The sequence below is a fragment of the Rhagoletis zephyria genome, unplaced genomic scaffold, assembly GCF_001687245.7.
Source record: "Rhagoletis zephyria isolate East Lansing unplaced genomic scaffold, Rhagoletis_zephyria_1.1 Rzeph_scaffold_00005, whole genome shotgun sequence".
NCBI lineage: Eukaryota > Metazoa > Arthropoda > Insecta > Diptera > Tephritidae > Rhagoletis > Rhagoletis zephyria.
This window is the reverse complement of record NW_016157089.1, coordinates 968133-991498: the sequence shown is the minus strand read 5'-3', so window position 1 is coordinate 991498 and position 23366 is coordinate 968133. Positions and strand designations below refer to the sequence as shown.

At 34.3% G+C, this 23366-nt stretch overlaps 1 protein-coding gene across 2 annotated transcripts in view; it reads left to right on the top strand.

The window, feature by feature from the left end:
- Positions 1-23366, top strand: part of Acn (apoptotic chromatin condensation inducer acinus) — a 69399-nt gene continuing 46033 nt past the window's right edge. For both annotated transcript variants that reach the window (XM_017632509.1, XM_017632443.1), the window contains exons 1-2: positions 1-1391; positions 1452-1668. In XM_017632509.1, the coding sequence (XP_017487998.1) occupies positions 172-1391; positions 1452-1668 (1437 nt within the window). In that variant the 5' untranslated portion in view covers positions 1-171. The remainder of the gene's footprint in view (positions 1392-1451; positions 1669-23366) is intronic.

The window sequence follows — 23366 nt, the reverse complement described above, 5'->3', positions numbered from 1 at the left end:
ACCTCTTAAAACAAGATGGTTCCCTTTCATACTTTACAGAGTGGTGCAAGGTGTATTGAATTTTCAAAAGTCGTGAATGTTTTACGGAAATAAAGTTTATTTTCTTAATTAGGTATTTAGCGCTGAAAATATTTATTGTGCATATATTGTGAAATATTAAACGTTTGTTTAATGATGCGGCGACGAAGCGAAAGAAAGAAATCTACTGATGTTTCGTCTCCTGCCCCGGCGTCGCGTCGTACGATTCGTCGGTCTCGCAAAACATCTGAAACTGCAAGTGAAAAGAGCGCACATCCCGAAATGTCACCAACGGGGGATGAAGCAGAAAAGGATACTCCCTCTGCGGATTGCCCCGTTGAACCCACAAATGAGGAATCGTCAGCTGAACCCGGTAGAAATCGTTCACGTAATCGTACACCGGTAAAGGATCGAAGCAGTCCCGCCAAACGCAAAGCTCAGAACACTATCGCTGACCTAAAAATCGAAGCTATCCCGGAAGAAAACAGCTCGATAAAAGAAGATAGCCCAAATGAAAGCAAACCAGGTGCAGATGTGACTGCAAGCAATGAACAAGCTCCAAAATCGGATATAGATGCACAAGCTGCTTCGTGCTCGTCAAGTCCGAAAACTAATGTTGATATTATGAAGCCATTAGATGTATTGGAAATACAAGCAGAGGAACAAGATGAAGAAAAGTTACAATCACAAGATGCATCAACTAAAAATGAAAATATGGTTGAAAACGTTGATAGTTCAAATAAAAATGAAGAAGAAAAGTCGAATAACGATGAAATAATAAACAAAGGATTTGAAGCGGGTAGCTCTGACGCTACAGATGATTTGAAAAATAATAAGACAGATTCTCAGTCACCTAAATGTGAAGTCACCAATTCCGACGAAAAAACAGATGCGGCAAAGGCGAATAAGCGAACCTGGATTACAAAGAGAACAGTTCAAAATCGGAGTCCACTGCTTGTGATTACCACTGAAACATTAAAACGTCCTGAAGGCGTACATCCTGCTCCAAAACTGAACTTAGGGTCCCCTGAAATACAAGAAGTAAACTCTGAACGCGAAGAAGGCGAACAGACACCTTCTCCAGAAAGAGAAACACACAAAATAAATACTATAAATAGTACTGAAAAACTTAACCGCAATCCAATAGAGCTATCTTCCGCACCAAAAACTATTAACAAAATAAATATAAAAGTTGAAAAACAGAGCCCGACAAGTAAAAAGCCTAGTAATGTACTATTCATTACAAATCTTGTCCGACCATTTACCGTGCTCCAGTTAAAAGGCTTGTTAGCTCGCACGGGAAAAATGGTGGAAGAGGGATTTTGGATTGATCGCATAAAATCAAAATGTTACGTACAATATGAAACTGAAGAGTATGCATTTGAAATTTGTTATTTTTGTTTTTGTCATACTAAAGTTAATTTTATTTTTAGTGAAGCCGTTGAAACCCGTCACGCATTACATGGAGTACGATGGCCAGTCTCTAACCCAAAATGCTTAATTGTAGAATTTGCAAGGAAGAGTGACTTGGATCGTGCTATTCAATCTACTAAAGAAGAACAATCCAATTTTGGTCAAGAAAGTCATAGAGATAATGTTCTTATCGGGATGGGTTGGAATAGGGATCGAAATGGCATAGATGAAAAGAGGGTAAGTGTAAAGGATTGCAATATTGCTTCATTAATAAAGTAAACATGTTTTTAAAATTATGGCCCTATTATATATAGCACCTGGTGTCTAGTTGCTGGCACTAAGTATTATGTATAGCGATTAATCTCAATATACAGAAAAGCACAGACAACATCCCAATTTCCTTTTTGATATGTACATTTCGAGGTAATTCGCAACTTTGCTCCAATGTGTTTAACAATTTATGTAAACAAATAACGAAATCGTCACAAGCGGGCAACAGAAAATGACGCTACTAGACTCAGTAGCCGACAGTCAGTAGCCAGTTGCTGCAGGTAATGCGAATTTTAAAATACTTAGGTCTCTTTTTATGCGGTTTTTCAAACCATATTTCGCTGTAGCGATTTTGCTTTTTTGAGAGTTTTTATTACTTTTTTTTTCATTTCGTAAGAGACAATGCTTCTGATAAATAATTTGTCTTTGTATTCTTACATAATTCATATACATATATTTTTTTGTTTTTGATTAAAATACGGATTGAATTTTATTTATTTGATTAATGCTCAGTTTTACATCGAATAATAAGTCTTGAAGTGAAATAAATATTTTTTTTTTGGTTAATATTGCCTCACTGGATTTTATGCCGTTTTTCAGAATTTTTTACATGGAGTATCTGAATTTATGCGGTTTTTGAAAATGCTGGAACGCATCCTCTGTTTTTGTATGAAAGTAAAGAACTTTTTATGCGGATTTTTTCTTTATTCGCCTTTCTGACTAACGCATGTACCGCAATAAAAAAGACCTAAGTGTATATGGTTGCCCATCGGCTATCAGCCATAAATAATAGGGCCATTAATATATATGTACATACAGTGATGGACAAAAGTCTACATACACCGCCTCTTGTCGTTGATTTGAAAGTACAAAAACTTTATTGAAAAATGTGTTGATACAGTTTTATTTGAAACCATAAATCTGGGCTTTGCGGTGGTGTGTTCAATTGCCTTGGAGCATGGTAGAGCAGCCAATGCTTAACAATGTGTGCCATGTGCTTTCGATCGTTATCCTGTTGAAAGCTCCAACTTGCACCAAGCTCCAAATTATCCACCGAAGGCTTCAAATTATGTTCCAGTAAAGATTTGTATTGATAACGATCCATATTACCCTCAATAAATGCTATTCTTCCAACTCCAGATGCCGCAACAGCCCCCCAAACCATTACGTTGCCACCACCATGCTTCACAGTTGATAATAAATTCTTCGGATTAAGTGCAGTATTTTTTTCCTCCAAACTTTTGCCCTTCCATCGCTGCCGAATATATTGAACTTTGACTCATCTGTAAACAAAACTTTTTGCCAAAAATCCATCTCCTTTTCTTTATGTGATTTCGCGAACTCCCAGCGAAGTGTACGGTTTTTTCAGAAATAAGAGGCTTTTTGCGTGGTGTTCTACTGTGGAAACCGTTATTGTTCAGAGTTTTTCGAATTGTTCTTGGGTGGACACACTTGTTTGATGTGCCTGTTATGTTCGGCTATTTTTGGAGCAGTAACTTTTGGACTTTTGTCCACTTCTTTGAGAATCAAGCTGATGTCTCTGCGAGATAGTTTCCTCGGGCGGCCTTTGCGTGGCCTATTTTCGGTAGAAACACTCTTTTCAAAGTTTTTTACAATGGTATGTACTGTTAGCCGACTCAAGTTAAAAATTTTTGAAATTTCACCATATAATTTGTTTTCTTTTCTGTGCTATATAACCAAATTTCTTACGTCAACTGATATTTCTTTTCGCGGAGCCATTGTTGATGCATAAGTCTTCAAACCACAACTAAATTCAATATCAGCAAAGCACCAAACATAGTAAAAGGAAACAAAAAAACAAACGGTAGTTTACCGTTATCACAACACAGCATACCAGTTTACAAGCTATGAACTTCGCTCTGTATGTACACTTTTGTCAACGCTGTTTCTGCGTTTTTTTACCATAACTTTATTTTATGTAAAAGAATGGATTTTTTTTTAGTTGATTGTGATAAGAAAATGGTTTCAAATAAAACTGTATCAACACATTTTTCAATAGAGTTTTTGTACTTTCAAATCAACGAAAAGAGGCGGTGTATGTTGACTTTTGTCTATCACTGTAGTTTAATCTAAGAGTTATGAAATAATGAAATATTAAAATTTTTTAAATTCAATTTTAAATGTACATATCTTTTAAATTGTTTGTGAAAACCATGGCGCAATAAGCAGGTGAAGTAATAAAACTTGCTTTACTTTCTGAAATTCGGCTGCCATATAGTCATGGCATGGTACAATAATTACAGATATTGTATTCCCAGAGAGCGCATATTCCGATCTACATTATTTGCAAAATATCATTGTTGCCCACACTAAAAGGTTTACTGTAACGGAAAAGGGATATTTCTATACACCATATACCAACGGTGGGCAATCGCGGCTCTTTGAGCCAAATGCGGCTCTTTTCTTAGCAAAGTGCGGCTTTTTTTAACCGACTTCCAAAAAAGGAAGAGGTTATCAGTTCGCCGGAATATTTTTTTTTATGTATGTTACCGCATAACTTTGGACCACGTCAACCGATTTCGATAATTCTTTTTGCATCGGAAAGGTAGTGTCTCAGAGGTGCTCCCATACTAATCTAATTTAGATCCGATCATTGGATCATGAAATATATACATATATATATATTTTTTAAAGTCGGTTTCTTTATTGCTAAAAATTACTTGTAATTTTCTTTATGCTTAGATCATTGTGGCTCGTTTCACTATTGAAAATACTTATTTCTTTGCTGGATATTCTTTTTTATTGTCTTAATTTTTTATTTTTAACGACTTCCAAAAAAGGAGGAGGTTATCAGTTCGTCGGAATAATTTTTTTTATGTATGTTACCCTATAACTTTGGACCACGTCAACCGATTTAGATAATTCTTTTTGCATCGGAAAGGTAGTGTCTCAGAGGTGGTCCCATACTAATCTGATTCAGGTCCGATCATTGGATCATGAAATATATATACAAATATATATATATATGATTTTTTGTATTCGGTTTTTTTTTGCTAAAAATTACTTGTATCCTTTTTATATACACATACGCAAATTGAGATCGAACATTACCTGCAATTCGGAGAATGACCGATATGATGGAACATTTGCAAACTTGAATTTGTCTCTACAAGGAGAGAATAAAAATCTTTTTGATTTGTCGCAAATTATTTTAAGTTTCGAAGCTAAACTACGTCTTTTTATTCATGATCTCCATGTCTAGAAAAAAATATTGCACATGATTTAAAAACAGATTTTGAATAAAGGTTTGCCGATTTGAAATTATTTAAATGTACGTTTGCATACTTCATAAACCCCCTTTTATGTAACTTAATTGAGAATGAATTTACATACAATATCCGAAATACCCCTTTTTAAGAAAAGCGAAAGAAGAAAAGTTGGAGTTTTTGGAATTGAAAGAAGATACTGGAAATGCAACATAAAGCTTTACCATTGCTTGAATTCCGGCAACAAGTACCAGATTTAAAATATCCGCTGTTGAAAATTGAAAGAGCAAAGTGACATTTCATTTTGAGAGGAAGCTGTTAGTTTCTGCTGAAAAAATTTTTGCCAACAAGAAAACAGCTGATCGAAAACAGCTGGTTGGAATTTACGCAAATCCCTAAATTGAATTTGATAGTTTGAAAGTTAAAATAGTAAAATGCGACTAATTAAACTTGTAAGAAGGAAGTAATTATTCACTGAGCTAAAAGCACAATGGTTTTTTCAACCTAGTTATGGTTTGATTTTTTCATGGTCAATAAGCCGATTGTAAGGAATGTGGTTCAAGTTGAACATTCGCTTGCTGTTATTTGTTGGCTTCCAGCAGTACGAATGTCGTCAGTGCGATACAAAATTTTTATTTTTTTTTCTGTTTTCGTTTTTTTTTTTTTAATTACGAAAAAGCTTCTGTGAAGTGCAGAACCAAATCAAACGACGAAGAAAATTGAGTTTAACCTGCTGCAGTAGCCAGAGCGAAGTTGGGCTATTGTCGTTCGTGTCTCCCGAGGCAGATGAAGCTCCGTTTCGTCTATATCCGGTGGTGGTGTGCCTAGAACGGCATTCACAGGTCTAGAATCTCACTGACTCCCTGTGAATGCCGTTCAGGGCCAGTCGGTTGCTTGATGAACCTCTGGACTTCGTCCGTCAGTTCATATAGATGCCTCCTGACGTGCCTAGGCCAGGGCTCCTCTGCAAGCAGCTGTCTGTTTGGGTGGCCACTTCAGTGGAATTGGTGTGTCATCGACGTGAATTCCCAGCGGTAGCCTGACCTCCAGGTTGTGAACAGGGTCGCAGAGGATTTTGTAGGGGAGAGGGCTAGACACTTTGCAGTGAAGAAGCGAGAAAGTTCGGAGAGAAAGTTCATCTGCCTCGGGAGACACGAACGACAATAGCCCAACTTCGCTCTGGCTACTGCAGCAGGTTAAACTCTTTTCTAAGTAGATTGAATGAGGATGTGCCAAATGAGTGTCCGGCATGCGGAGAGACCCCACATGACTCGAAACATCTCTTCGCATGCCCGGAAAACCCGACAACCCTAACGGCTTTGTCCTTGTGGATCGACCCGATAGAGGCTGCACGCTTCCTAAGGCTGCCGTTAGTGGAACTTGACGACAACGACTGAGATATCAACCGATCTGGGCGGAGTTGTTGTAGCCGCTACAACAACAACAACAACGAAGTAAATTGATTCAACTTGGAACATTTAAAGGCACATTTATAGAGCAGCTGTAGCTGAGTGTGTAGAGATGCTTCTGTTGTTGCAGAGGCAACATGTTAAAATGATAATACAAAATTTTGTTTTGTATCTCCAACCAAAAGTTTGGTTAATGTAAATTAAATTGTGGTTAATATTACCAAATCATTGTTGAAAATACCCTGTAGTCAAATGAACTAGTTGTAAACTACCTCACAACTAGTATGAACCGCATGCCCAACTAGTCAGCCAACTATCTTTTTTCCATGCAATCAACTGGTATTTTTAACATGGGGATGTCCTATGAGATGGCAATTGTTAGATTTCGGTCAGAAATATACCAGTCTCATACTAGTTCACAACAGACAGAAAAATGCTAGGCTAATTATGGACCAAAATCACTACTTTGGGAGTCAAAAAATAAAATAAATTCATGAATATACAATAAAAAAAAATACTATATTTTTATCTTTTTTAATAATATTGAATATGCAAAAGGAAACATTTTAGTAAAAAATAAAATGAATTCTTTTGATCATTTTTGAGGTAACTAAAATAAAAAGAAAAGTTTTCATTAAAATAAATTAAATTCATTAACTTTGCACATTTCAGTCTATTATTTTTAAAAATTTATAAAAGTAATAATTAATGTTTAAAATTTGAGATTTGGATAAGAATAAAATAAATAAATAATTCAAGCAGTTATTAAATATTCTTAATTTTTGTCTATAGTTTGGCTTGTTGATTGGTAATAGAAATTTATCAAATCAAATTTTTTAATCGTGTAAATAAAAAAAGTCATAGATAATTGAAAATGATCAAAAATAACAAAATAGTGAGTAATTAATGAATTAATTAACATTTTGTTTAAGTAATTAATTATTACTTATTAAAAAGGTGGTAATAACGGTATTTGATCATTGAACTGTTATCCAAAAAAACATGCTTTAATTAAAAATCATTATGAATATTAATCATTATTTAACAGGACTGGTATAATTGAATACGTATTCGATTTAATGGTTTACAATATACCAAAATAAAAGTTATAATATTTTGTGTACTTTATTGTATTAAATTGTCGAAGTCAAATAAAACGGCATGAATAAATCATTTTGTACTTGGGATAAGTCTGGTCATTTTCGAACTAGTTCGGTCTCTGTCAGGAAATTCTAGTTGTAAACTAGTATTTTTCCTGACTAGTTTTGGATTTCACTGCAGGGTAACAACCAAGCATTGTTAATATTAACCAAAAGTTACGTTGATTCCTTTTCAAGTTTGAATTTGGTAAAATTAACCATTTTTTGATTGATTTTTCACTCAGTGTTCGTTTAGTCAGTGAACTGTGTCATGATAAGGTTTCGGGATTTGTTTTCTTACATTGTCAATTTTATACTTTTGAATGTAAACAAAATTTCTAAAATGTGTTCGTCTAACTTACAAGTTTCTGCAAATATTCTATTTCGCCGGAACTTTCTTGTTGGACATTTTTTACTGGAGATTTTGAGCGAACGTACCTATTGACTAACCAACATTTAACAGAACGGTTACGAGCGGCTTTTACTGACGTAAAACCAGATTTTGAAAATTTGGCCAAAGAGATCTTTTGAATTTTCCTTAATATTTATCTCACGTACATTAGAATTATAACAAAATTAATGTTTTTCATTTCTAATAATTTTATGTAAAAAATAAATTTTTTTTTGTGTGGCTCTTTGTATCATTTAGAATTTAGATGTGGCTCTTTTCGGCCTCGGCCTTGCCCACCCCTGCCATATACCATATATGTCCACGTATTTTTTTAAACAAACCATCTTGCAGAGAACTTATTTAATTTGCAAAAGCCGATAAATAAACATTTGCTTAGTAAACAAATCAAAGCTATTTATTGCTCACGTTCAAGGCGAATTTATATAAGGTGGTGTTACTAGCTCAGCTGATTTTGTGTATGTGTTTCGCCGCACGGCTTCAGTAGCTCGTTTCTGTAACAATTCTCTACCGAGGCGAATTGAGATATGAATTCGCCGCCCTGTTCTCTACTGCTAATTAGTAGGTGAGAGTGACGTATTTTCTCTACCAGTAGAAAAATAATTGGTAGAGAAAAGTTACAGAAACGGGCTACTGAAATCAAATTGAAAAATTTTGTTTGAATTTCTACACACACTCTTACAGATTTTGACAGTTTATGCCGCCAAAGCAAAAACAAAATACATGTAAACTTTTGTTTTTGTACTCCTGCTATCACCTTACATTAATTCGCCTTGCTCACGTTATTTCAAACGTTTTTTTCAAGGCGTATTTAACAAGGTGGTGTTGGCCGTATATAAGTAAAAAATTACACTAACAAATTATACGCTGATGTCCATACTGTCATTGGTATGAGTTACAACAAACACATCATTTTGACGTAATGGCCTCCACGGAGAAAAACTCAGCTGTCGCCCCAACACCACCTTGTTTAATACACCTTGGTTTTTTTGTTTGGAAAAATTAAAATTAATTGAGCAAAGCCAACTTAAAGTAAAAGAATCATGACTTCATGGTACAACTTTTGCAGGTGTTGTTTTCCCAGAGAGTTTTAATTCACATCGAAATTCGTGCTCCCTTATAGTCTAGTTTAGAGGCAAAGTGCCTCCCAGGAGCCTCTTGCACTTAGGAGCTGGCTTGGCACATTTAGGAGGTAGATGAGGGGTAACATCAAGAACCAGCATGAAGGGGGAGAAGAGCGTATTTAAATTTACCGCCAAACAATATTATGTGTATACATGGTACAATAATTACAGGTATTGTCTTCCCAGAGAGCGCATATTCCGATCTGCCCTATTTAAAAAAATATCATTGTTGCCCACACTGAAAGGTTCACTGCTAGTTAAAAAGGGATATTTCCATACCCCATATACCTTCGGTGACCATCCGTTCGGTTTTTTGCAGGACCGTACTGTTTTTTAAAAGTCTGTCCTGCGCAGTTTTTCGAAACAGAAAACCCCCAAAATGTACTGATTTTTCCCAAGTGTCCTGCATTTGTCCCGCATTTTCTTCGATATTTTAAAATTCACCTTTCCTAATCGAAATAAAAGCAGCTGGTTTTGAAGGTTCAACCAGTCAATGTGTTCTAAATTTTGTACGGTTATGGACAATGGATGACGAGAAAATGAAGACCAGCGTCAAATATATAAATAACACTGTCCTACAAATTGTGTGGTAATCGCTTAAGAAAAAAAAAATGTTTTCCAAGCCAATTTTTTTTTCAAACAAGCGTTTTCGTAATTTATTCGAAAAACGTGTTTTTGGTACAAAAAATTAAAATGCTAAAAATTATTCAATCAACATAAGCCACCTATAGTTCTCTTACAAAAATATATTTGCCGATTTTGATGAAAATTTGCCGAAAAGCTCCTTAAACTACCCTATAGAAAATTATTAGTGTTACAAGCGACCAAAATCGAAAAAAGTAAAATTTCAATCATTTTCTTTTTACAGTAAATGAAAATCTGATGAGAAATGTAGATGTTACGGAACACAATCTGCACAAATTATATACTTTTGCAAAGGGCCCATCAATACCTTTCGAGATTTAGGTCGTTTCATGTGATATTGACGATTAACTGAAAAAAGTACTAAAAATACGTTTTTCGAACAAATCTCGAAAACACTTCTTTGAAACCATGGGTATTACTTTCGTGTTCAACGACCCAAAGTTTGCCTAAAAAATTTGCTTTACAGAGGTTCATATTTCGTTTAAAGTAAAATGTAATATGCCTTATTATAATTTTGTAAATATTCATTACAAAAAGATTAATACCAATGAAGCAAATGTGATTTATGTTTAAAGTTTGAAATTGCATTAATAATTAAGAAATATACACTCGTTGTTATTTGAAAGCGCACCCTTTTAATAGTTACTAGTTACGGTTTTCCTTTTGTTTGTTTAATATTCATTAATTTTTTATAAAAAAATATAGCATATTCTACGTCTAAATCCGATTTTAAAAATTTTTGAAAAAAAAACAGGGGCGACAATTTTTTTTTGTTGACGGTGCTGCGCATTTTCTTCCATGTAAAAATTTTGTCCTGCATTTTCAAAATATATTTGTGGTTACCGTACATATACCATATATGTACACGTATTTTTTTAAACAAACCATCTTGCATAGCACTTATCTAATTTGCTAAAGCCGGTAAAAAACATTTGCTTGTAAATAAATTCAAAATTTTTATAGCTCATTTCATTACAAACGTTTTTNGCATTTGTCCCGCATTTTCTTCGATATTTTAAAATTCACCTTTCCTAATCGAAATAAAAGCAGCTGGTTTTGAAGGTTCAACCAGTCAATGTGTTCTAAATTTTGTACGGTTATGGACAATGGATGACGAGAAAATGAAGACCAGCGTCAAATATATAAATAACACTGTCCTACAAATTGTGTGGTAATCGCTTAAGAAAAAAAAAATGTTTTCCAAGCCAATTTTTTTTTCAAACAAGCGTTTTCGTAATTTATTCGAAAAACGTGTTTTTGGTACAAAAAATTAAAATGCTAAAAATTATTCAATCAACATAAGCCACCTATAGTTCTCTTACAAAAATATATTTGCCGATTTTGATGAAAATTTGCCGAAAAGCTCCTTAAACTACCCTATAGAAAATTATTAGTGTTACAAGCGACCAAAATCGAAAAAAGTAAAATTTCAATCATTTTCTTTTTACAGTAAATGAAAATCTGATGAGAAATGTAGATGTTACGGAACACAATCTGCACAAATTATATACTTTTGCAAAGGGCCCATCAATACCTTTCGAGATTTAGGTCGTTTCATGTGATATTGACGATTAACTGAAAAAAGTACTAAAAATACGTTTTTCGAACAAATCTCGAAAACACTTCTTTGAAACCATGGGTATTACTTTCGTGTTCAACGACCCAAAGTTTGCCTAAAAAATTTGCTTTACAGAGGTTCATATTTCGTTTAAAGTAAAATGTAATATGCCTTATTATAATTTTGTAAATATTCATTACAAAAAGATTAATACCAATGAAGCAAATGTGATTTATGTTTAAAGTTTGAAATTGCATTAATAATTAAGAAATATACACTCGTTGTTATTTGAAAGCGCACCCTTTTAATAGTTACTAGTTACGGTTTTCCTTTTGTTTGTTTAATATTCATTAATTTTTTATAAAAAAATATAGCATATTCTACGTCTAAATCCGATTTTAAAAATTTTTGAAAAAAAAACAGGGGCGACAATTTTTTTTTGTTGACGGTGCTGCGCATTTTCTTCCATGTAAAAATTTTGTCCTGCATTTTCAAAATATATTTGTGGTTACCGTACATATACCATATATGTACACGTATTTTTTTAAACAAACCATCTTGCATAGCACTTATCTAATTTGCTAAAGCCGGTAAAAAACATTTGCTTGTAAATAAATTCAAAATTTTTATAGCTCATTTCATTACAAACGTTTTTCCTTTTGTTTTGAAAAATTATAAAAATTAAATTGAGCGAAAACAAAAAGCAGAGCCAAATAAAAGTAAAAGAATAAACATTGAACTGCGTCAAAATGAAAATAAGGGAGCACGAATTTCGGTGTGAAGCAAAACTCTCCGGGAAGTCAATATCTGTAATTATTGTACCATGATGTGTATACATGTTTAGAAGCCACATGCGCTCTCTCGGAAGACAATACCTGTAATAATTGTACACGGTATGTCAAATTTTAAAGGAAAAATTTCAAATAAGGCAGTGTCAAAATCTTTCTTTTCGCTCTAATTACTTCAGCTGGTATAATTCCCCCATGTGTGAACACTGCAAAAGATACATTTTCTTGAATTGCAATGAATTTTCATTTCGTAAAATTATGTGGTTGAGCTTTAGTAGCTTCACCTAATTGAATTTCTACATGACAGAATCTTCATTATATCTTTCCTGGGTGCAAAATTTACTACAACTAAAAGTCTCTGATCAACCGGCAGAAGGAAACTAGAGTTGGGTTATTTCCGAATTTTTTCAATTAACCTTGTTTTTAATTTTCGATACTTTCACTCTTTTTAATGATGTGGCTCTTTTCAATTACATCGTTTTGCTTGTTCATGAATGTCATACTTAATCATGACACAAATATTTAAAGGCAGTTTCACTTATGCTAAGCGCATAGTGGAGCGGCGAGCAAAGAGCATCGAGCAAATCGTCGATTTCAAACTTCGTATATACTTACAAGTATTGAATCCTCTGCCCCTTTTTGTCTATTTTCTTTCTAACAACGGTTGTGCATGCCAAACAGCGGACGTGCCTGCCAAACTGAAAAGCATGATGGCGGCAGTGTTTGACAGGCACGTTCGACGACGCGAACGGCATTAGAATGAAAGAAGTGGAGGATAGATGACATGAGAATGAAAGAATTATGAAATAGCAGTATGTCGAACCTAAAACGAATATGAAAAATATGACAATGCAAATGAAGTTAATATGAAAGAAATGTAAAATAGCGAAAAGTGGAAGGGGAAGAAATAGATGACAAGCACGTATTAGAGTGTTTCGTGCGACAAAAAGGGTAGCAGTGTTGCGCCATTAAATATCTAAATTTTTTTTTTTAAATTTACTCCTATATGCTTTTTTATTTAGTTGGCATACATATTTCGCCAACCAAAAAATATCAACATATACATATACCATTACGCTGCAAGATTTATTTATTAAAACGGTATATGCTCATGGCCTTATTCATAAAAAATAAAATATATTTAAATAGCTCTATACAGTGACATTTTTATAAAAAAATCGATTTCTTAATTTTTTATGAATTTGGGTATAATAAATATTTAACTTAACTTTGTGTGCACCTATCTCTTCCTGTTTATTACTTTTAAAAATTTTATTTTCTTTAATAGTCCATTAACTGAGTTACACCTTACCTTTTTACAACGGTCTTTAAGCATTTTTTGCTCAAATTGAAAAAATTCCCTGCTTCTCACACTTCTCACACTTCTCTCATTCTTTTTTATCGTTGTTATTATTCTTTTGACATCTAATTGGCTTTGTTTTTTTTCGCACAGAAATGTCATCGCCGCGAGGACGGCGCAATCTTTTATTCTATCATTCTTGCCCAATATGCATGCTGATCTAACTGGCAGCTAAGAGTATTCATTAAAATCGTGTAAATTTCTTATTATTATTTTATTTTCTTTAATAGTCCATTAACTGAGTTACACCTTACCTTTTTACAACGGTCTTTAAGCATTTTTTGCTCAAATTGAAAACATTCCCTGCTTCTCACACTTCTTTCATTCTTTTTTATCGTTGTTATTATTCTTTTCACATCTAATAGGCTTTGTTTTTTTTGCACAGAAATGTCATCGCCGCGAGGACGGCGCAATCTTGTATTCTATCATTCTTGCCCAATATGCATGTTGATCTAACTGGCAGCTAAGAGTATTCATTAAAATCGTGTAAATTTCTTATTACTCTACATATATTTTTTAATATAAACTAACTTTTAATTCTAAAATAATTAGTCTCAAGATTTATTAAAAATTTGTGTTCAAAAGATACGTTTCAAAGCATAGAAATTTTGATGCAAAGTTTATGCGAACGATTATCCGCAATATTTGTCATACAAATTTATCATCTTACTTGTCAGTAAGTTTTTGAAGTATTTTAACTTTTGTTTTTATACACATATACATGTGATACCATTTTTGTTTTCAGGGGGCAATTAATGTTCTGTGAAAACGTGAAGTGAAAACATTTTTCATCACTTCACATAAAATTACGATTTAGTCTGCGCACCCACCACTAACCCGAATATTTAGTTGGGTCGTGGGCACCTTCATCCCAACCTGACTAGATAGTTAGCGCCTGATAAAGTCCGTAGAGTGCGGAGGCTGTTATGACCCACTTATGATTTCCAAATTATTTTTACTTACAATAAAATAAAAAATTAAAATATAAATTTTGCAAAAAAAAACGTATATCTTTTATTTATGTATGAAATTTTGACCAGTTTTGGGTTTCTTTTGTTTGTTTAATATTTATAATCTATACATAGTATAAAGAAAAGTCGAGATTCTTTGTACGCGGTAATCTCGAAAACTACTGAGCGGATTTCGACGAGATTTTCTCTAATATATTCTGTATCGATAGGAGAGTGACCTTTTTAATTTAGAATTTTAATAGGATTGCCACTTGTTAAGCAAATTATTTTATTAAATTCTAATAAGTGTAGACGTCAGTTGTGCACCGTCACCGTCAAATTAAAAGACTTAGCCTCTAGATGTGTAATAATGTATTATTTTTTTGAGTAGGGCTGCCACCTGTTTAAAAACTACAAGATCTTCACCAACCGTTGGATAAAAAAATGAGATATCAAATGAAAGTGCATGGCCTTCGCATGTACAAAAACTTAAAGTTTTTTTAGTAGGGTTGCCACCTATTTAAAATCACCATCTTCTATACATAGTACAAAGGAAAGGCGAGATATTTCAACCACGCTACTGAACGGATTTAGACAAGATTTTTTATGTATATAATAAATACATAAATGTACAGACATATACATACATTCAGCGCATGGCGAAGCCTCGCGCATCTGTGACCGGCTAGTTTTCTTATAAAAGTATAGCGCATTATATAACCAACACCACATAAATCCACATTTTAAACTTCGTACAAAAATTATAAAAACTCAACAAACATTATACCCATATACACTGCCGGGACAAAGTATTGGCACAGCAAATTTTTCACAATATATACAACAATTTTTATTCTAATATTTCTCCGCAAATTTTGTATTAAAATATGGTTCGTTCTGTAACAAAAAACAAAAAAAAATTATTCCTACACTTTGTGGAAAACTCGCGAAAATTCAGCAAATTTTCAACTTCCTAATCAGATTTTTTTGAGTATACAGTTTTTCAGCCCATTAAATTCTAGTAAAAAAATTCAAGTTCGGAATTAGTCAAAAATCGCATTGATTTTTGAGATTTTTTTGTTGAAGGTGTTTTGCATTTTTTCCATATAAAGTATTTTCGAAAAAAAAAATGTATGTATGGAAGAGACTGCGTGAAAAAATTGGCAAAAATCAACGGTAATTCCTAGCTACTTATAATTGACGCTTTATTATAATAAAATTTATTGGGCTACAAATCTGCATACTCAAATTCAAGAAGTCTCCGTTGAAAAGTTGAAAATTTGCTGAATTTTCGCGAGTTTTGCACAAAGTTTGGGAATTATTTGTCAATGTTATTTTTAATATCTTTTTTGTTATAAAATGAACCATATATTTATACAAAATTAGCGGAAAAATATTAAAATAAAAATTGTTGCATATATTGTCAAAAATTTGCGCTTGTGTTAGTATAAATATATCCCAGTAGCGAAAATGGCCCCGGTGACATCGTCACTAATGAGGATTTAGTGACATCGTCGCACTTGCTGTGAATCCTAAACGACATATAGCTGACAATGACACTGGTGACAATGTCATGCAGGTGTACTATCAAAGACTTATAACAGACAATGTCTTGCAGCGGTCACTTATAAAAAGTCCATTGCAAGATACTGTCGCTTGAATGTCATCAACGACGAAATTACCATTTATATGAAAAAGTCATGAACGACTTCCATGTAAACGGAATAAATAAACAACCAAAAATTTCTCACAGAAAGTGATTGGTGCAAGCTTTATCACAAAGCGGATTTGAATAAGCAGCAAGAGATGTACAAGTTACACTTGAGGCGATCACTGTAACCACTCTTAAAAGATATGTTTACTGCGAGATTGCGTGCCTTCCTTTCCAGCGCCTTAGCCGAGCATGCGTCTGCCCGCTTTCCTCGATACGGCTCGTTTTCAAGTAGGACAACATTTCATTTTCCTTACTTTTTTGCTTCTACAAACAGCACAGTTCCGCACCATTTTTATTTTTTGCTTTAAAAATTAAAATTTAATTTTGTAAAATATTGACGGTCTTTTTGGGTAATTTGGCTGCATGATTCAATAATTAAAGGTTTGCTCACTAGTGACATTCGAGTTTTGACACTCCCTTAACTCCCTTACAAAAGCTTTGCACTCACACACGAACCCACACACAGTGCCTTGCTAAGGGAGCCGATATTGTCAAGAGGGAGCGAGAAAACTGTTTTCTGAGCAAACCTTTTATTAGTTGCGTTCCTTATCTCCCAGAAATAGTCAGAAAAAGTCCCAAGTAGTCAGATTTAGTCCAAAAAGCGTTCCTTTACTCGAAAATAACAGCAAAAATGAGAGAGCAACACTCAGTGAGAGTGACTCTCTTCAGTGCGAAGTAGTCGGATTTAGTCAGAAGAATTTTCGCGCACTTGGGCGCACTTTGACATTAGTTGGCCAGAGATCTGGGTCTAAAATCACGCTAAATGCTTCCGGCGAAACACCGAGCTTAAAGTTAATCTTCCGCAATGAATTAATATCAGCATTCTTTTTAACTAGTTTAAAGCAGGCCATTTGGCTTCGATTAATATTTGAGTTTTTCGAAACATAAGATATGATATCATCTTCGGAAAGGGTATTCTTGAATGAGGATAAATGAACCCATTTCTTTGACGGAACAACGTCCAAGTCGGAGCTGGTCTTACGACCAACCACCACATCATCGGCCTTCCTTTGGCTATTGCTTCTTCTACTTGTTGCAGTTGACCATTTTGCATGTTGGGTTACATTAGCAGCACCACCAATATTCGGCAGAGCCTGAGAACCTTCGCTTACGCTCGGAGCAAGACCAGAGCGTGAAGTAGCACCCGCAGTCAAAGAGCTGTTGATCAAATTATTATTATTGGCAGCAGCAGCATCAAAGGTTGAAGAGGTAGCAGCGGTAAAACCAATACGCGCGTTGGACAGAGAACTCTCGCAGACCCGATTGATACTGTTGGCATTCGCAGCAGCAGCAGCAGCAGCATATGTGGGAGAGGCAGCAGCTATAGAAGTTGATAACATGTATGTGTTGGTAGCAACAGCTGAAGAAGTAGGAGCAGGCAAGTTAGCGGGCGAATCAAAACGGACATTAGACAGAGCATTCTCATCAACGCGATCGATATTATTTACATAGGAGCATGCATTAACGCATGAGTCTTTTAATTGAGTATTAAGATGGTTGATAGCAGTAACTATCTCTTCCTGATGAAGTTGGTTCTTTAATGCACGAAGTTCAGACTCCAAGCATTCCATTTTAAGAATTAAGCTCTTAACATCATAGAGTGCATTAACCAATGTAATGACTCGAACATTTTCGGCTCTTAGAGCAACGATCTCTTTAAACACAGAATCTAAAAGTATTTGTTGTTTATCAGCAGCAATGTAGGCATTCGAGCTTTTAGATTTGACAGTTTGCGAAGGAGAAATAGCTTTAAGAGATTTTTGTTGATTTGGAATATCGGCCTTGCTTTTCGCACCGCATTCGTCGCTTGTCAGGTACAGATTTTTAGAGCCAGAAGCAACGACACTATCGTCAAGCACAACACGGAAATTAAATTAACGGAACTTAAAGAATACGCAAAAAGTGATAATAATCTAAAAAGTCAAAGAAGTGAATTGAAATTGGAAGGAGGCAAAAAATAGTTGATATAGTAAGTGTTTATCGTGCTTGTGCTTGTATGAATGTGTTTTGTACATACATTTCTATTCTTATTTGACGTTAGTTTTGTTGTTGCCATTGTTTGTACTAAAAATTTGGTTGTTTGGGTTCCTTTACTTTTTCCTGTTATTCTCTTTTAGTGAGCGCATTTTGCTTACGCTCTGGGATTTTGACATTTTTCAGTCCAAAAAGATAAGGAATGAACCTATTATTAAATCATGCATTGGCTGGTTGGTTTTCTCGTTCTAGCATTATGGCTGAGTTCCAAGTTGGCATATTGCAGAGCATCCGCCTCTTTTATTTCTAAGCTATAAATGATGGAAATGACCAATTTGCTCAACTGAGTTCCAATTCGGCATTTGAACATAGTTGCGCATATTGGACATTTCCATGAGTTATTGTATAGAAATAAAAGAGGCTGGTGCTTTGCAATATACCCACTTACAACTTAGCCTATATATCTGCACTAGGGTGGTCCAAAAATGCATGTCAAAAAGTAAAGTCGGAATTTTTGTGCCTCCCCCTCTATACCGAAAAAAGTATACCCTTATTTTTTTATTTTGAAATCAAAAAATATTTAGAGGTCGCTCAAAGCGCCCAAAGTTTTCCATGTACTTTATATGGGGAAAAAACAACTTTTCGTAGAAATGGTATGGGTTGGTTTAAGTGGATTGTCACTCAGGTGACAAGCAATTAGCAAGTTTGCCACTTTGATTCCACAACTCGGGCAACCTACAGCCATTTGGCGGCTTTAATAAATTTCAGTACGTCATACGGAGAGAGGCAGCTGCACTCTGAAATATTCTGCAGGAATGGTTTGCCGAGTGTCTTTAGCCTCATACTTGCGAGGGCTGGACATTCGCACAGCAAGTGTTCGACTGTCTCATTTGAGCCCGGGTCGTCGCAGCTGCGACAGAACCTATTGAAGGGCAGTCCTATCCTTTCGGCGTGTTCCCCAACGGGCCAGTGCCCCGTGCACACCGCAGTAAGTTTGTAGGCATTTTGCTCATTCCTAAGAGAGCTTTGGTTTTGAGTGGGTCGTAGGACACCCAGAACTGCCGGGCAATTCTGTAGGATCCTGTGCAGTTCTACCTCTGCATGGCCTTCGAATGATAAATTTCGGTAATTTTTGTCTTAATCTCCCTGAGCGAGGCGCCCATGTCCACCGCGTGGGACACATCCAGTGCGGAGCCGCTCCTTGCTAGTTCGCCGCTGCCTCGTTTCCGTAGATGCCCCTATGTCCCGGGACCAGAAATGGTATAGAATAGTTGAAAATTAATATTTTTGTACCAGAAAACTCTATTTATCTGCAGGAGATTCCCAATAATAATACCCAATTGTTTATTTAACCATTTTTTTATCGCAACTATAATTTATAGGTCCGCCAAAAACCCACAAAAGCCCAGAAAATGCAATGGGGTGACCAATAAAAAATCGTTAGTATTAAAAAAAAATGGTTAAGTAAACAATTGGGTATTATTATTGAAAGTCTCCTGAATTTTGCTCATATAAAAATACATGGAAAACTTTGAGCGCTTTGAGCGACCTCTAAATATTTTTTGATTTCAAAAAAAAAAAAATAGGGGTATACCTTTTGTAATTGTAATGTTAACCTTATGGGGAAACCAAAATATTTTCATCAATAACTTTTTAAATAGCCTGGCTAACGATATGGGAGTTTCACATACACATGGAATAGTTGTTGCAGAAAACGATAGCATATATAACTTAATTCTTCCTTAAGTCGACTTAGGCTTAGTTACTGCTGTTTTTTGTTTTAATAATTGCCATTTTACCTAATTTTTCCATCGGCAGGCACGAACATCATGTTCAACACAGAAACAATGAGAACGAATTTCACATACATTGTTGTATTTTAGCGCAAAACGATATGTTTCACAAATATTTTAAATGATTACCTGGAACATGCACATTTATCGTTATTATTCGAAAATAAAGACATGCCATGTATTTTATATTTCTTATTCAATTCAATTCAATTTCTTAATCAGTTCAAAAGGATGAAATAAATTTTTCTAGAATATTTCTCAATTTACATTTCAAAGTTTTTTTTTGAAACTTTAATGCAACCCCGTGCGGAGAATGAGAGAATTGAAAATCAGGTGATCCCAGCTGTTTTTAAATGTAAACAAACAAAAGGAGCTTTTAGTGTGGTCCATATGAAAGATTAGTTATTAAAACATATAAGAAGCCAAGTAGGGGTTCAACTTACTCACGTTTTATCTTAGGATAGAAGAAAATGCCTAGCACCGTCAGCTAAAAAAAGTATTAAAAATCAACGCGATTTCCTAGCGTCTAGAAATTTTCACTTTTACCTAATTTAATTTGATGGGACGGAGCTATTTGGTTTTGTGGCTATTGTTGCGACAATTTTGTCAGAGTGACAAGTGTCAGCAAAATTGTCGACAATCTATTATATAATACGCGAAGGTATTTTTTTTTGTGGCATAAAATATCTGTACCGTTCGTCCGATTTTAAAAAATGAGATGTCGAATTAAAGCGCTTAGTCTGTAGATGTACAATAAGGTTTTACTTTGCATTCAAATGATTTAATAATCAATGCCATCAGATCCACACCGTTCGTTCGATTTTCAAAAATGAGGTGTCAAATTAAAGGGCTCTGACTTTAGGTGTGCAATAAGGTTTAACTTTGTCGAAAAGAGTTTGCAACCTTTTAAAAAATTAAGTTCAAAATAATACGCGATGGCATTTTTTGTTCCGCATAAAAGATCTGCTCCGTTCGTTCGACTTTCAAAAATGGGGTGTCAAATTAAAGCGCTTGGTCTGTAGATTGGCTAACTGGTTTTATTTTATCGAAAGGAGTTGCTACCTGCAAAACAAATATACTCAAATTATTTAATAATCAGTGCTATCAGATCAGCACCGTTCGTTCGATTTTCAAAAGTTAGGTGTCAAATTAAACAATGTGGTTTCACTTTTTCGAAAAGAGTTGCCACCTTTAAAAAAATTAAGTTGAAATTATTTAGAAAGTTAAACCAATTATTACAAAATGGTTGTCGATCGAAACGGGTTTAAAAGCTTTGTCTTTTAACTTTACTGGAGGGTTGCCATCTGTTTAAAAAATTAAATTAAATTTAAATTAAGGGAATTAGGTAACGGACATACATCACCATTTGAGTGCTAGGCGAAAAGATTTTAAGAAGACAATAGTATGTAAATATTTTGAAGAGGGTTGCCACCTGTTTCAAAAGTCGATTTTAGTTAAATTAATATTAAAACATGTCAAACAAAAGAAAGTTAAGAAATCTTTAGTTTCAACACTAACAATATTTTTGAGGTGTTTACAGAAGNCCCCCCCGCTTAAGTACCTAAGCCGCTTAAGTTCCCAACATTTTAAGGCACCATGAATTTTTTAATGTATTCTGAATAAAATCCCTCTTTTAAGTACCTCCCCGCTTATGTACCCAACCCGCCTAAGTACGTACATTTTTCGTACCCCATAAACCATTTTACTTATAACTTTCCCCTTTTAAGTGCCTTTTTTAAATTTCTTCAAACATTTACATATTTTGAAATTCAGTGGCAGGGCTACACAACTTCGGAAAAAAAATTCTAAAAAATCAACGGTAATTTTAGCCACTTGAAACCTGCGCATTATTACACTAAAATTGAATGGGCTATAAAACTGTATACTCATAAAAAAATTTTAACACTTCTGAAAAACAAGTTTGAAATTTTGGTGAATTTTTTTTTCAGTGTTCGGCAAATTTTTAAGCTTATATTTTAAGTTTCTATGGTTTTTGTTAGGGAATGAATTTTTTTTAATTGAAAAATTTTAAAAATTAAAAAATAAACATAAGTGGCAAACAATATAATTTGAATTTGGTCCAAAATGATATGCTCTGTTGTATGTATGTATAAATATGTATTATCAATGCCTTTTTAATTTAATTTTTATGAAAATGACATAACATTGCTTTATCTGTTTTTTATGTGTTTACGTGCTTAAATAATGCTACGATCTTGGTTTTAAATTACGTCGAGGTACTTAAGCGGGTTCTTTTAAGTATCCAACCCGCTTAAGTACCTCAAAAAGCTGTAATTTTTCGTGAGGTACTTAAGGGGGTTTTACGGTAAATGATTAAAATATTGGTGACAATCAAAATGGGTTTGACAAGGCTTTATTTCTGAACTGTATTTAAGGGGTTGCAACATGTTTAAAAAATCAAATTCAACTTAATTCATCAGTTAAGTGTACCACAATATTTGAAGGTAATTTAAGAAGATTATAGCTTGAAACTACGTCTGAAGAGGGCTGCCACATGTTTAAAAAATGAATTTAATTAGCTTATACGAAATTTATTTGAAATACGGGTGCCAAAATAAAATATTTATCACCATGTTAGGCGAAGGAAATTTAGAAATATTTTGGTTTGAAAATACTTTTTACGAGGGCTGCTGCCTGTTGGAAAAGTCGAATTTGATTAACTTATATACAAATTATAGGAAATATTAAAATACGGTGTCAATTCCGGGAACATTTATAATGTTGTAAAGGGGTTGCCACCTGTTTAAGAAGTTAATTGAAATTATTTTGTAAAAAAGATGAGTTATCAGAAGATAGATATCAATCGAAATGTGTTTGAAAAGGCTTTATATCTGACCTCTGTCTGAAAAATCAAATTTAAATTAATTCATCAGTTAATTGAAATTTGTGTCACCAGAGAAAGAGACTGAAAAAGACTTTAGCTTGAAAACACGTTTGATAAGGATTTGTACCTGTTTGGATAGTCGAATTTAGTCAACTTATACACAAGTTTTATGAAAAACTAAAAAAAAAAACCTCGAGTAAATAAATAAATATCTTTTATTAGGCTTGCCACCTTTTCGAAAAGTCGTACTTATCTAACTAAGTATATATGTACGTATATTATACGAAAGGGAATTTTTTGTGAAGGTCAGTAGATTTGCACCGTTCTTTCTAATTTCATGTATGAGAGGTGGCTGTATAAATGGGTTACGATTTTGTTTTTTGAAGTTGGAACTTTTTTTATCGGTACAAGGTGATTTGAAATTTTGGAGATATTAAAAACCGAAACTATGCGAGACCTCTCTTCACTCCGAAACGGCTGAAGGGCACTTAGATGAAATATGGCATTCGAATCGCTTATAACTCTGATTAACATTTAGAATATTTTTTAGTTTTTTAAAATTCAATTTGGGCGTTTTAACATCATGCGGGTTCACTTCTTCTTCTTCTTTTTGGCGCTGTAACCGCCTAAGCGATTTTGGCCGAGTTCAGCAAAGCACGCCAGTCGTTTCTCCTCTGTGCCAACTGACGCCAATTGGAAACGCCAAGTGAAGCCAAGTCCTTCTCCACCT